At 39.6% G+C, this 13,510-nt stretch overlaps 1 protein-coding gene across 5 annotated transcripts in view; it reads right to left on the reverse strand.

The window, feature by feature from the left end:
* rpgrip1l (RPGRIP1 like) overlaps window positions 1–13,510 on the reverse strand; it is a 225,429-nt gene that overhangs the window by 124,266 nt on the left and 87,653 nt on the right. For all 5 annotated transcript variants that reach the window (XM_043706988.1, XM_043706986.1, XM_043706987.1 and 2 more), the window contains exon 13: window positions 4,194–4,373. In XM_043706988.1, the coding sequence (XP_043562923.1) occupies window positions 4,194–4,373 (180 nt within the window). The remainder of the gene's footprint in view (window positions 1–4,193; window positions 4,374–13,510) is intronic.

Here is a 13,510-nt window from a genome sequence, read left to right on the forward strand (position 1 = left end):
CAATGAGGCTTCACTGTTAAATATAATGGAGGACTTAAAAAGGAGTCTCAGGTAACTCAGATGTAATGTAAATCACTATGAATAACTCTGTAATTAATCCATTCTATTTATCAAGACTGCATCTTCTGTCAAAGTCTTTACATGTGGACATGTTTCCTCACTTGATATCAGTAACTTAGAGTAATACTAGTAATATAGATTGGTGTCAATGAATCTACACGGGATATAGCCATAACAAATACCATGTTGCCAGAGATGGTATCTGAAAATTTACCATTAAGCAGCAGCACCTCATCTTACATGACATCAGCAAAGATGCCTGGTGTTAGGCTGGAGACTCACACATGCGCAAAAGAGTTTCAACTTGCCTTACAAATTGGCAAACCCTTGATTCTTCTGTCTTGGTAAAGGTAATTGTTGGTTCAGATGGACTTTCATGTTTTTCAGAAGCTTGCTAAGTTTTTATCCCTTATATATGGCACTTACCTTCAATTACCTACCCTTCTAAATTGAGTCGGACAGAATAATTCTCCTCAATGTGTTATCGTCCAGTATTTGAGTTTGCACCTGGAGTTGTAAATAATTATGCAGGGGAAAATGATGACAGTGTTCCTGCAGCCCAGCTATTATCACAAGTGAATTCATTTCACAAAAAACTGCAGCTGGCCTGCAATTGAGTTCCCTATGAGAATAGCAATCAAGCAAATTGAACAATCTTCTCCAGGACCAAAGAAAGCTGCATGTAGACTATTTAACTATTTAAATCTATGAATTTAACATCAAATAGATTTTTTGCTTAAAACATAAATACCTTGAAACATTACTCAAGAAATACAGCATTAATGTTGTGCTCCTTGAAGCAACCCAGATAACATGCATTTCCTAGTTAAACACAAGAGGACATATTACAGGTTTTGGCTTAATTACTAGTAAGAGCCAACCCAAGAATGATCTAGCATGTTATTTCAACAGGCTTGCACAAAGCTCAAGCACATCAATATTGCAGGAATACCTCCTACAGCATAACAGTTAGAAGAGCTAACTAGCCTCAAAGATTATAAACTAATAGCTATGTAGTGACCTGACGTATTGCTCCCTCCTGGTCAACAACTATCTATCCATCGCTAAGACCACATTATGTGCAACTATGAATGTGTCAACTGTAATGTAGAAGCAATTGTGCAATGGGTTTTATGAGAGACTAAAATGTCTTGTTTTTGATGCATGGATCATAGTAAATTCTATTTTAGATTAGATCAGATTACTTACAGTGTGGAAACAGGCCCTTAGGCCCAACAAGATCACACCAACCCTCCGAAGAGCAACCCACCCAGACCCATTACACCTAACACTACGGGCAATTTAGCATGGCCAATTCACCTAACCTGCATATTTTTGGAATGTGGGAGGAAACCGGAGCACCCAGAGGAAACCCACGCAGACATGGGGAGAATGTGCAAACCCCACACAGACAGTTGCCTGAGGCGGGAATTGAACCCGGGTCTCTGGCGCTGTGAGGCAGCAGTGCTAACCACTGTGCCACCCTGCTGCCCAAAACAAGCAATCCCCAGAAATGGCAGCGGTGAGATTTATCAGAATGTAACTCAAACCTACTTTTCTCAACTATCTAAACAAGGCAAAAGAAACTGAATCATTGTCTCCAGAGACATTCTTGCTGTCTCGTGTTCTCATCCCCTGGCATCAAAATTCTTGTCAATATAAGAACACCAAGACTAGGATGGAATTTGTTATGATGATACAAAATATAGACAATTGATATTTGAATTCCTCCAGGAAACATAGTACCTGAGACATTCATAAGCTGAAACTACTTTAAAAAGAAACAGTACACAGACTTCAAAATGGTCAATGGAATCTCCTTATGATGCAGGTTGATAAAGTCATAAAATCAATGTGTATTACGCCAAAGACAGTCAGAGTTGAAATGAACAATTTACCTAAGAGCAATGAAACAAATCAGCTCATGCATCACCCACTTGCCAACCAGAGGTGTGGAAGGGTCCTCACCCCCTATTTGATTATCATCATTATGTGAATTTTCATACGTCGGAGATGAAGCTTCCCGTACTGTACAATTATCAAGCTTGAAAAGCATAACTTCAGCAGATGGAAACTACAAGTAGGCCACTGCTTCAAGGGGTCTCTCTTTGATAGAAGAGAGGAGATGGATTTTATGATGCAGAATTGAACACTAGCAGAAAAGGCTCTAATGGAAGCACCTGGTGACAACATTTACTGAAAAGAAACATCAGGAAACCAATAACTTAAAGGATAACTGCAATATTTGCTATAGCTGATGGTTCATGAAAACAATTATGGTCTCAAAGCACACTAAGGACTCTATATATTCTTTAATGTTCTTTTTGTATTGCACACAATGTCCTTTTAACTTTGTATCTATGTGGGTGTGTATAATGACCAAGTGAATGCATTAAGGCTGCGTACTTGATGTTACATGTTTATGATTTGCTTGGGTTAGCAAGTGATAAACTTGTTGTTTTTTTCAAACTCATGAAAACCTTCTAATTTGTTCCTCATTGCTTTGGTACAGCTCTGCTGCTAACTACATTTTTATTGGAGAAAGGTACAGTATAGTCTTTTGCTTAAAATCTTTGTTGCCAACCAACCGAGAAGATTGAAAGGTAAAGGGAGCCAGTTCATTTCTTCTCACATGGTTGTGATAAATCTTATAAAAGCAGAATGGGAAATCTCCCAAAGGTCAATTGATACCAATATCAGGAGGTCTGCATCAACACCTAATGCATTCAACTTAATGAACTCAACTCAATATCCAGATTTTCTGGAATTACTAAAGCTGCTACAAAAAACAGTAAAACCCAGGGTTTTAAAAAGAAATATATTTCATATTTGACAGACGACAGTTCATGGGCATACAGTAAAGGTTAATTGATTATTTCTATGTCTGGAAAAAGAGAAGTCAAAGAGAGACCAGATAAGGCGAGAGAAGTTTGGAGTTTGGAAACAAGTCAATTAAATTTTCTATTTCACAGTGAGAGCAATAGTTGCACTGATACATCATTAATGTACCAGAAAAAGAGACAAGGGAGCAATCTCAAGTAGTACTGAAATAATGAATATTCAACAAATCCCACCAACTTTGCCAGCTTCAGCTTCACAGTGTCCTAGGCTTAACCATCTTCTGTAGGATCAGAAATCACACAAGACAAAGTTATAATCCAACAGGATTATTTGAGATTACAAGCTTTCAGAGCACTGCTCCTTTACCAGCAACTTCATAAATGATCTTCCTTCCATCAGAAGGTCAGAAGTAGGGAGGTTCACTGATGCTTGCACAATGTTCTGCACCTTTTGCAACTCCTCAGACACTAAAGCAGTCAGTCCATGTCCAATAACAGCAAGACCAAGATATCATCTACAGGATTAACACTGGTCAGAAACTGAACTGGAACATCCAAATAAATACTGTAGCTACGTGAACAGGTCAGATGCTGGAAATTCTGTAGTCTTCTAATTTTCAAAATCTGTCCACCATATATAAGGCAGAAGTCAGGAATATGATGGAATACTATGTAAGGTTAGTATGAAGAGAGTGCGAACAATCAAAATATCAGCAAATGTTCCTTTTCCCAAAAGGAAATTTTATAAATTTATGAACAAGATAAATTGCACTGGGAGAATATGCCGTCAGGTGAATCTCAGTGTAAATCACAAACAATCACTGTCCTCTTCTTTGGTCCATAAAATCACACATCCTAGAAATTCCTGTCCTTAGTTATTAACTCTTTTCTTTCTCCAGTTTCTGTGTCAACTTCCACTTTGATCTTGTCACATTAGCCATGACAACATTTTCTTTGCCACTAAACTGCTGACCACCCAACTTCGACTCATTTCCATGCTGACATTGTAATTAGCTTCATCTCTTCAGCCACTTTTCAAAATAAACATCAGAATCCCCTTCCCAACAAGCAACCTCAATCCCTCTGTCTTTCTAACCTACTTTATTCCAATCTGCTTTAATTCTTCAAATTCCTTCAGTCAATTTATAAACCATCCATCTCACCCACTACTCCCTATTTGACTATTTCTAACCAGGTTCAGCTCATTCTAACAATATTATTCCCCATAGTTCATACTATTGAAACAGTAATGTTTTTGAATATGTGTTGCATCACTGAAATATAGACAGTTACCTGATAATCTTTATTGATTTTGTACTGCATTAGTAACATATTTCTTGTCTTTTCAAGTTCTTGAACAGTCTCTGCATGTGTTGCCTGAAGCTCTCGCACAGAGTATTCCAAATCTTTCTTAATGTCATCCTCCACTTTCTCCAGGAATTCAATATGTCCATTTTTCTCGTGTTTACGAACCTACAATAAATGTAAAAAACACATGACTGGTCGATTCGCACCTTCTCTTCTAGCTTTTTCTCCTCAATACAGACACAAAACTCTATGGTATGGCCAACTAATTGCAAAATGCATAATGTGCAAACGATTAGTACCAGATGTGTTAATTTTTATATAATTTTGGTCTTCATGCCTGAACAAAAAATATAACTTCCCCAAGTTTTGTCTAAGTATTTTTGCATCATCACCGGGTTATAATCCTGTCCTGTCCTTCAAACTCATTTAATATCATGATAAGATGATGATCATCCAATTAAATCACTTCAACTCCAATATTAATGGTAAAGTCACCATCGTCCTACTGGTCCATAGGGCTGCTCTCTCATTAGAAAGACACAACTGGTAGTGATTTAACCTGAGGGTCATTATGCCTCAGGTGAGAAGGTGGGACCTTCATGGTGATCTCAGCTGGTATGGGAATTGAACTTGCACAGTTGGTGTCACTCTGCATGACAAACCAGCTGTCCAATCAACTGAGCTAACCAATCCCCATCCAATATTAAAGGGACATTGTGAGATTTGACAGATTTGCTACACAGTAGAATTACCACCTCTTGAAGGACAATTTAGAGGACATGATGGTGTGACGATACTATGGCTTAAAAAGGTGTATTTTGTCCCTTTTTTTGAAGAGAAGTTTTAAGACAGAGATACCAAATTGTCTCTTCAAAGCCAATAAAATAAACTGCTTGTGAGACCCTGGGATTTTCTTTTAAGTTAGAACAATCAAAGCAGCGTGATTGTGGGAAGTCAGGCTCCTACTCAACCATTGTTTTAGTTTAGTTTTCAGTTGTTGGGTTTTGAAGTTGTTTGTGGAAACTGCCATACCTTTCCCTCTGCCAGAATTTTCTCTTGCTGTTCCTTTCTCCTGGACTGGAGAAACATCACATGTGAGACAACCTACTTGGCCTTTGCTAAGAGTGGGTTTATGGAATGTTATTATATTGGAACAGTTGCTGTTTAGTAGTTAAATCACCTAATTTTCTGTTAAGTATTCGAACAGAGCTAAAGTTACACCAATTCTTCTTTCTTTTGTATTTTAACTGGATGTAAGTATAAAGTGTGTTTCACTTAAAATTGAGGAGTATGACCATTCATATTACATCTGGAATGCAGCATCTTGCAACTGCCTTTTAATGCATGTTAATCATTGATATATTTGAAGGGGCAAAAATAGAAATTGCTGGAAAAACTTAGTAGGTCTGACAACGTCTGTGGAGAGAAATTAGATCTGACATTTTGGATCCAGTGACCCCTTTGCCATTGGAGATAGGGCTTCCCAGGTGGCTAGTGACAAAATAAAATACCAGGTAGCATCAGAGCATACAAACTCATGCAAGTTGGCTTGATGCCAACAAGTGAAGTATAATGCATATAACATTCCCTTAAAATATTCTTATCTGAACAGTTTTAATTCATATTTTTAATCTCCAACAGAGGATTCCTGGACCATATCCCACCAGATATGGTCCAGGAAAGTAATGACCCTTCAGGGGAAATCATTCGCTTTCAGGGTGCACCATCACAGGCTTCCTGTGATCAAAACACCAGAAAAACTATTCAAAAAAAGCAGTAGAATTTGTCAAAGGGATGCTTGTATTTTTTTTTGTGTTGGGGAAATGGTGGCCAGGCAAAATAGAGGGACTTTTGCAATGTGGTTGGAGATGGGTGAATTGTTGGAAACTAAGAGAATGTCACAATAATGAGGAAATCTTGCGCAACATGTGTAGTAAGTACATCACATTGTATCTCCTCCTCATATTGTTTGAAGAGGCTGTGCCTTTTCCTCTTACACACCCAAAGCTTATTCCTTTTCAGTGCTGTGCAGAGCGCAGAACAAAAGAACCATTCTGGAGACTCTAGCTGGTGCATATTGCAGGTGCCACCAAATTCGTTCAGGCCTCTGAAGCATATTTTAATGTACTACTGGCTTATTCAAAGATATATACAGTTGTCACATAGTTTGCATTGTATTGCTGTTGAGCCTCATTGATGACATCTAAGGAACTCAACCAATCATATTTTAAGTGGGTATTTCTTGTGTCTGAGCAGCCAACTAACCTGCTGAACAAATCTGCAGCAAAAGTAGAGAAACGTGCCAACATTCTGGAGCAGTTATTATTGTATACTTTAATTATCCAAACATAAACTGGGATACCGGCGGTGTAAAGGATAGCGAGGCACGTGTTCCTTGATGTTGCTCAGGAGAGTTTCCTACAGCAGTGTGTCCAATCGAACATGAGACAACACTGTTGGATCTGTTTTTTGGAAACAAGATGGATGAAGTCGATCAAGTGACCATGGATGTATAATTAGAAGACAGTGACCATTGAATCATAATGTTCAAGATGATGGTGGAGAAAGACAATGGTCAATCCAAACTAAGAAAAATTAATTGACAGTCAACTTCAATAAGGTAAGAATGGAGGAGGGAGGTGGGCAGGACAGGCTGAGCAAAAACTGTAAATAAGTAATGGATCACCTTTAGAGGTGATGAGTTGGGTAAAGATATATTCCCTCAAAAAAGAAAACTAAACAAATCCAGAGCACTCTGAATGACAAAGGAGATAAAAATTAAGATAAAGGAGAAAGAGCATTCTAATGACAGGTGCCATGTAGAAAATACAATTGAGAGCTAAGACGAATGTAGAAGGAAGGGTTAAAAAAACCATGAAAAACACATAAGGCGGAATTATAAGAAAAGCCTGGCAGCCAACATGAAGGAGAATCCCAAAGTCTTTCACAAGCATAAAAATAGTAAAAAAGGGGCTAGAAGAAGTAGTAGCCCATGAGGCATCAAAAGGCGATTTATACCTGGAGGCAGAAACATGGCTGATGTATTAGATGAATATACTGCATCTATCTCTGATGGCAGAGGCAGAAACCCAGTCATTAGAAGGCTTCAAAATTGACAACATTAGATGGATTGTTGGTACTTAAAGTTGACAAGGCTCCAAAATTGGTTGAGATGCATCCAAAGATACTGAAAAACGTGAGAGCAAAATTTGCATAGCCATAACCTTTCAGTTTTCCTTAGACTTATGGAAGGAGCAGAAAACTGGAAAATTGCAAATATCTTGCCTTTGTTCAAAAAAGCAAACACAATAAGCCTAGTAATTACAAACCAATCAGTTCAACCAGTGGTGGGGAAGCTTCCAAAAATGACTATTAATATTTATTAATGTTCAAGCTGGTGGCAGACTAGCAGGGCTGAGCCTGGGGCTCGTCCACTTCCACCTGCTTTCTTTCTCCTTTTGTCTTTTTTTCTTTTTGCTTTTGCTCTTTTTCTTTTCTTTAAAGCCTGGAGAAAGGCAGGTGAAGGAGGAAGCCGGCGGCAGAAGTGGCAACAATGCCAGGACCAGTTGAACATGGTTCCACTTCAGCCTCCAGTCTGCCGGCAAGCAAGAAGCAGGTCCTGGGCTGACTCCCTTGGCCTGGACTCACAGGCTGACCTAAGGTTCCAGGTCTACAGCTAGGCTCGGGTGCCTGAAGGAGCAAAAGCATTGGCAAAAGGGATGGTGGAGTATCCCGATGACCAATGACATAGCAGCAGTGTATGGAAGAACATTGGATGGGAGACAGAAAGTACAGAACTCAACCACCCCCAGGCCCGTGGCTCCAGCTCAGACACGACAGTCACAATTGTGATGGTGTCAGAGGCATGTAACAGAGACCCCAGTGCCTGTTACAGAGAGTCAGGCAGCCGTTTCAGAGACTCCAACTGATGTCAAGCAGTGACCAGAGGACCAGTAGAGGAGGAACAAGAAGGAAAGATGAACTTTATTGCAACAAAGTCTTGCAATATATTCAGTGTTTCAAATGGCAGAGTGTGGCGACACTTCAGATATAATATGGAAGCAAAAACTCTTTTCGTTGTATTTTTATGTACATGTGACAATAAATCTAAATCTTATTCTGCACAGAATTAGTAGTCACTTGGAAAAAGGTAAGTTGATTAGGACCAGCAAGCATGAATTTCTTGAAAGAAAATAATATTTAGCAAACTTGCTGGAGTTTTTTGAAGACATAACGAAGAAACTTAATGAAAGAAATTCAATATGGTGCTAAACAGCTTGAGAAAAGATATAACACATGGAATAAAAGGGACAGCAGCAATCGGATACAAAAATTGGCTGGGTGAAAGGAAACAAAAAGTTATAGTCAACGGATATTTATTGGAGTGGAAGAATATTTGCAATCAAGTTCCCAAGGGCTTGGTGAAGAGATCTTTGCTTTTCCTGATAAACATTAAAAATCTACATCTTGGGGTGCTGGGCAGAATTTCAAATATTGCAGATAATATGCAACTTAGAAATATTATTAATTGTGATGAGATCAGAGTAGAACTTCAAAAGAACTTAGACAAGTTGGTGGGATGAGCAGATGGGTGAAAGTTCAATGAGGTTTAATGCAGAGAAGTGTGAAGAAGTCAGAGGAATGTGGATAGACAAACATAAAGTAAGAGATACAATGTAAAGGGGTTGTAGGTGCTAAGGGACCTGAGTTCATATGTGCACAAAACATTAAAAGGTGTCAGGATGGGGAGACAGCAGTTAATAAAGCATACAATATTATTAATAGGGGCATAATTATTAATAGGGGCATAATACAAGAGCAAAGAGGAGATCCTAAACATGATCACCTGTAGTATTGTGCACAATTCTGAGCACCATATTTCAGAAAGAAGTGAACCCAATAGGGAGTGCGCATTAGAAATTTCCAAGAATGATTAGATTAGATTAGATTACATTACAGCGTGGAAACAGGCCCTTCGGCCCAACAAGTCCACACCGACCCGCCGAAGCACAACCCACCCATGCCCCTACATTTACCCCTTACCTCACACTACGGGCAATTTAGCATGGCCAATTCACCTGACCTGCACATCTTTGGACTGTGGGAGGAAACCGGAGTACCCGGAGGAAACCCACGCAGACACGGGGAGAACGTGCAAACTCCACACAGTCAGTCGCCTGAGGCGGGAATTGAACCCGGGTCTCAGGCGCTGTGAGGCAGCAGTGCTAACCACTGTGCCACCGTGCCGCCCACAATGGTTCCAGAGATGAGAAGCTTCAGATATGAGGATAGATTGCAAAGATGGGACTACTCTCCTTGGAAAGAAGGAGGATAAGAGGTAATCTGACAGCCGTTTTTAAAATAATGAGGCGACTAGATAAAGTAGCTAGGGAGATTCTATTCATGCTTGTAAAATGACCAAAAATAAGAGGGCACAGATTTGAAGTGATTTGTAAAAGAAGCAAAAAAATGATGAGTATGCACTGCTGTAATACAGAAAACCCAACTTGCCTGCGCATCCCTGAACACTATGACACAATTTAGCACGGTCAACCCACCTAAATTGTGCATCTTTGGACTATGGGAGGAAACTGGAGCACAGAGTGGAAACCCAAGCCAACACGCAGAGAATATGCAAACCCCCTGCAGACAGTCAGCTAAGGCTGGAATTGAACCTGGGTCCTTGGCGCTGTGAGACAGCAGTGTTAACACTGTGCCACCATGCTACCCTAACAGATTCTTACCCAAACCATTCCAGAAAAACAGTCCCAGCTGAAGTCTTCTGCACATCAATTACAGTCATAGTGGCCACAGGGATGGTGCCACCAATCCTAATAGGTGTGATTGGGGCCGACTGGCATGAGTACCCCCATGACTGGGGTAAAGTACTAGATTTTATTCTGTTCTATACCAGTGACTCACTTAATAAGTCCATCAGTTTTACTCCATTTGAATTAGCTCAGGGGCACCAAGTACAAGAGTCTCTGAAACGAATCAAGGGCAGGATTTTAGAACAGAAGGAAGAAATCTCTGTGTGAAATCATATAATAAAGTTCCAAAAATGATTTTCAAAGCACGTGAAGAGACTCAAGATCACTTGAAAATCTCCCAGATAGCAATGAAAAAACATGTAGAAAAGCATGCCAGGGCCTGAACCTTTCAGCTAGGAGATTATATGTTTGTGGTCCTGCCCATATCAGGCAAAACCAGTAAAACAATAATGGAAATTGTTGGAGAAACTCAACAGGTCTGGTGACATCTGTGGAGAGAAAGCAGAATTAATGTTTCGGGCCCAGTGACCCTTCTTCAGAACACCAGAAAAAGCCTGGTTCAGTGGCCTCTATAGAGTAGACAAGAAACTTGGAGAAGTGCATTATCTGACTGAAACCTCAGATCAGGGCAAAAAACAAAGGCTACATCATGTCAACATGACAAAGCAATACAAGTGCTGAGAAGGGTCAAACAGGTAAAGGTCGATTGCTATTGATTTAAAGGATGAGGGTAACAACGGAGATAAATTGAAGAGGGACATGAGTGAGGTTCACACTGAATCCTCTACTACCTGGCTAATCAATCAGGAATATTAATGAATTTATACACCTAATTTGCCCATTAGACGCAGAGCAGCAAGCAGACTTAACAAGACTGCTCACTGCAAGGATTTATGCAGAGGTAAATCAGCATGCATGATTCTAGCTCTACACAATGGGGATATGGAAGAGGTCATCCACTGGCTAGGCCAAGAGAAGCTGGGTCAAGTTCAGGAGAATAACTACAGGCTGGACAATAACTAATCAAACCAAGTAGGAGCAGCTGGAGCTCCATAACTCTGCTTACGTCCAAGCTGAACAACTCCTCAAAGCTCTGCATTGACTACCAAAAGGTTAATAAAGTGACCAGAACCAACCCCTGCCAATACTATGCCTGGGTGAAGTAGCCTACTTTACTGTTGAGCCATGCTATTCAGGCCCTAAAATACCCTAGCCAACTCTCAAAGGCCAATGTACCAGACAGTGGTAGCCTTATTTAATGGCATAATGTGCCTAGAATGCTTCTTCCAGAAAGTAAAGTCAGCTAACCTAGTGGTCAATTTCACAAATAACAAGTTCACTATGGCCCAAGTGGCCTATCTAGGACACTGTGGGTCAAGGACAAGTACTGCCTAGGTCATAAATGTATAAGGAAGCACAAGTCCTCATTCCCACAACAAAATGTGAAATCATGAGGTTTTTAGGGATGTGTGGGTTCTGCTGAACGTTTATCCCAAACTCCAGCACAGTAGGTGTGCCACAAACACATCTATGACAGAGAAAAGCCAAAGTAATATGAACAGAGAAATGTTATTTAACAGCTTTTGAAAAGCTAAAGGTAATTTAATATGTGAGACTATGTTTGTATCTCCACACTTTAACTAAACATTTAAAGTCGTTATTGATGTGAATGACACTGGGGTGGAGCTGTCCTCCTTCAGGAAGATGAATCTCAGATAGACAAACCTATTGACTAATTCTCCAAACAGCTAAACAAGCATTAGAAATCATCTCTGTACCTGTCCAACTATTTTTATTGACTTATCTACTTATTGACAAATCTCTCTGCTCCAGTGCATCCTTTAGAAAAGTATCCTTGTGCCAAAGTGCACCACCTCACAGTTTTCCATACTGAACTTCATCTGCCACCCTTCCTCCCACTCCACCATCATTTCAATGTCATTTTAAAATTCTACACTGCCGTCATCAAGTTGACAATTATCCCAAGTTTTGTGCGGCCTGTAATCTTTGAAACTGTCTCCTACACAACAAGATCTAGGTCATGTATTTAAAAAAAGTCAAGTACACAAAGGGTCTCAACACCAAATTCTCGGGTACCCCACTACAAACTTTTTTCCAGCCTGAAAAATACACCAACTATTAATCTCTGTGTACAATCCCTCAAGCAACTTTACATCCACATTGCTACTTTCCCTTTTACTCCATGATAACATAAGTCTGTTGTGTAGCTTTATATTGAACACTTTTTGGAAATCCACAGAAACCACATTTACTGGCTTCTCCTCATCAGCTCTCTCTGTTATCTCTTCAAAAAACTCCAGCAAGTTCATTAAATCCATCCTGACTCTTCTGAATTCACAATCATTTTTCCTTAATTCATATAGTTCTATCTGAATAATGTTTCTGAAAGTTTCTCCACCACTAAAGTTAAACTGACCAATTAAACTGTTGGTGCTGAAAAATGTGTTGCTGGAAAAGCGCAGCAGGTCAGGCAGCATCCAGGGAGCAGGAGAATCGACGTTTCGGGCATAAGCCCTTCTTCAGAAAGCCCTTCATTCCTGAAGAAGGGCTTATGCCCGAAACGTCGATTCTCCTGCTCCTCGGATGCTGCCTGACCTGCTGCGCTTTTCCAGCAACACATTTTTCAGCTCTGATCTCCAGCATCTGCAGTCCTCACTTTCTCTTAGTTAAACTGTTGGGCCTGTCTAGCTGATAATGTGTGTTTAATTTATGTTGAATCTGGCTGTCAGAGTTTAGGCAAAGTTCGCACTTGGATTTTGCTTTGCTTGCAAAATACTCGTTTTAACCTATGGAACCCTGTTGTTTCATTTAGTCAGTAACCTGAATTTCAGTTTTTTAAATGAAGGTCTTTAGTGAGATCATACAGATTTAAATTTTTGTGATGGTTTTTGAACCTCTGTACCCAGAACATTTGCCTGAGCCTCAGTGACAATTCCATTGTGCTACTGTCTCCCCAGACTTGTAAAAGTTAGCTCAACACAATTTCTGTGAATGAAACACAAGGAGGTATCGAATGAGGTGTCAGTAACTATTGCCATATTTGCCCATCAATTGTGTCTTCATCTTCATTTCATTGTCAAATTCCAGACAGCACAACAAACCTATGGATTCACAACCAAACAGTAAAATCAAGCCTACATTTCTTGAAAAAAACTAATTAACATACTAAAATTGACCAGACCAGACTTGCTTTTTCTTGAAAGCAGACGAACACATTTGTATTAATTGCAGAAAGGGGCAGGAGGGAATTGGCTTCCTTATGTATTGTCAATTTCTACTATTTTAACTTTGCAGATCAATGTGTTCAGACCATTAAAATTTGATCCAAACCCTGAAAAAAAAAATCTATACATAGACTAATTAAACTATGTTGTGAAGATAAAATATTAACAAAATAAATAAACTTCATATTACTCTTCTGACTTTGTACTCCTGGCTCTTTCAGACATTTTCCTATGTTTAAGCTACATTAGCCACTTGAAGGCTCACCGATGAATTCATCTTTTAAAA

Source organism: Chiloscyllium plagiosum, chromosome 17 (genome assembly GCF_004010195.1).
Source record: "Chiloscyllium plagiosum isolate BGI_BamShark_2017 chromosome 17, ASM401019v2, whole genome shotgun sequence".
Lineage (NCBI taxonomy): Eukaryota > Metazoa > Chordata > Chondrichthyes > Orectolobiformes > Hemiscylliidae > Chiloscyllium > Chiloscyllium plagiosum.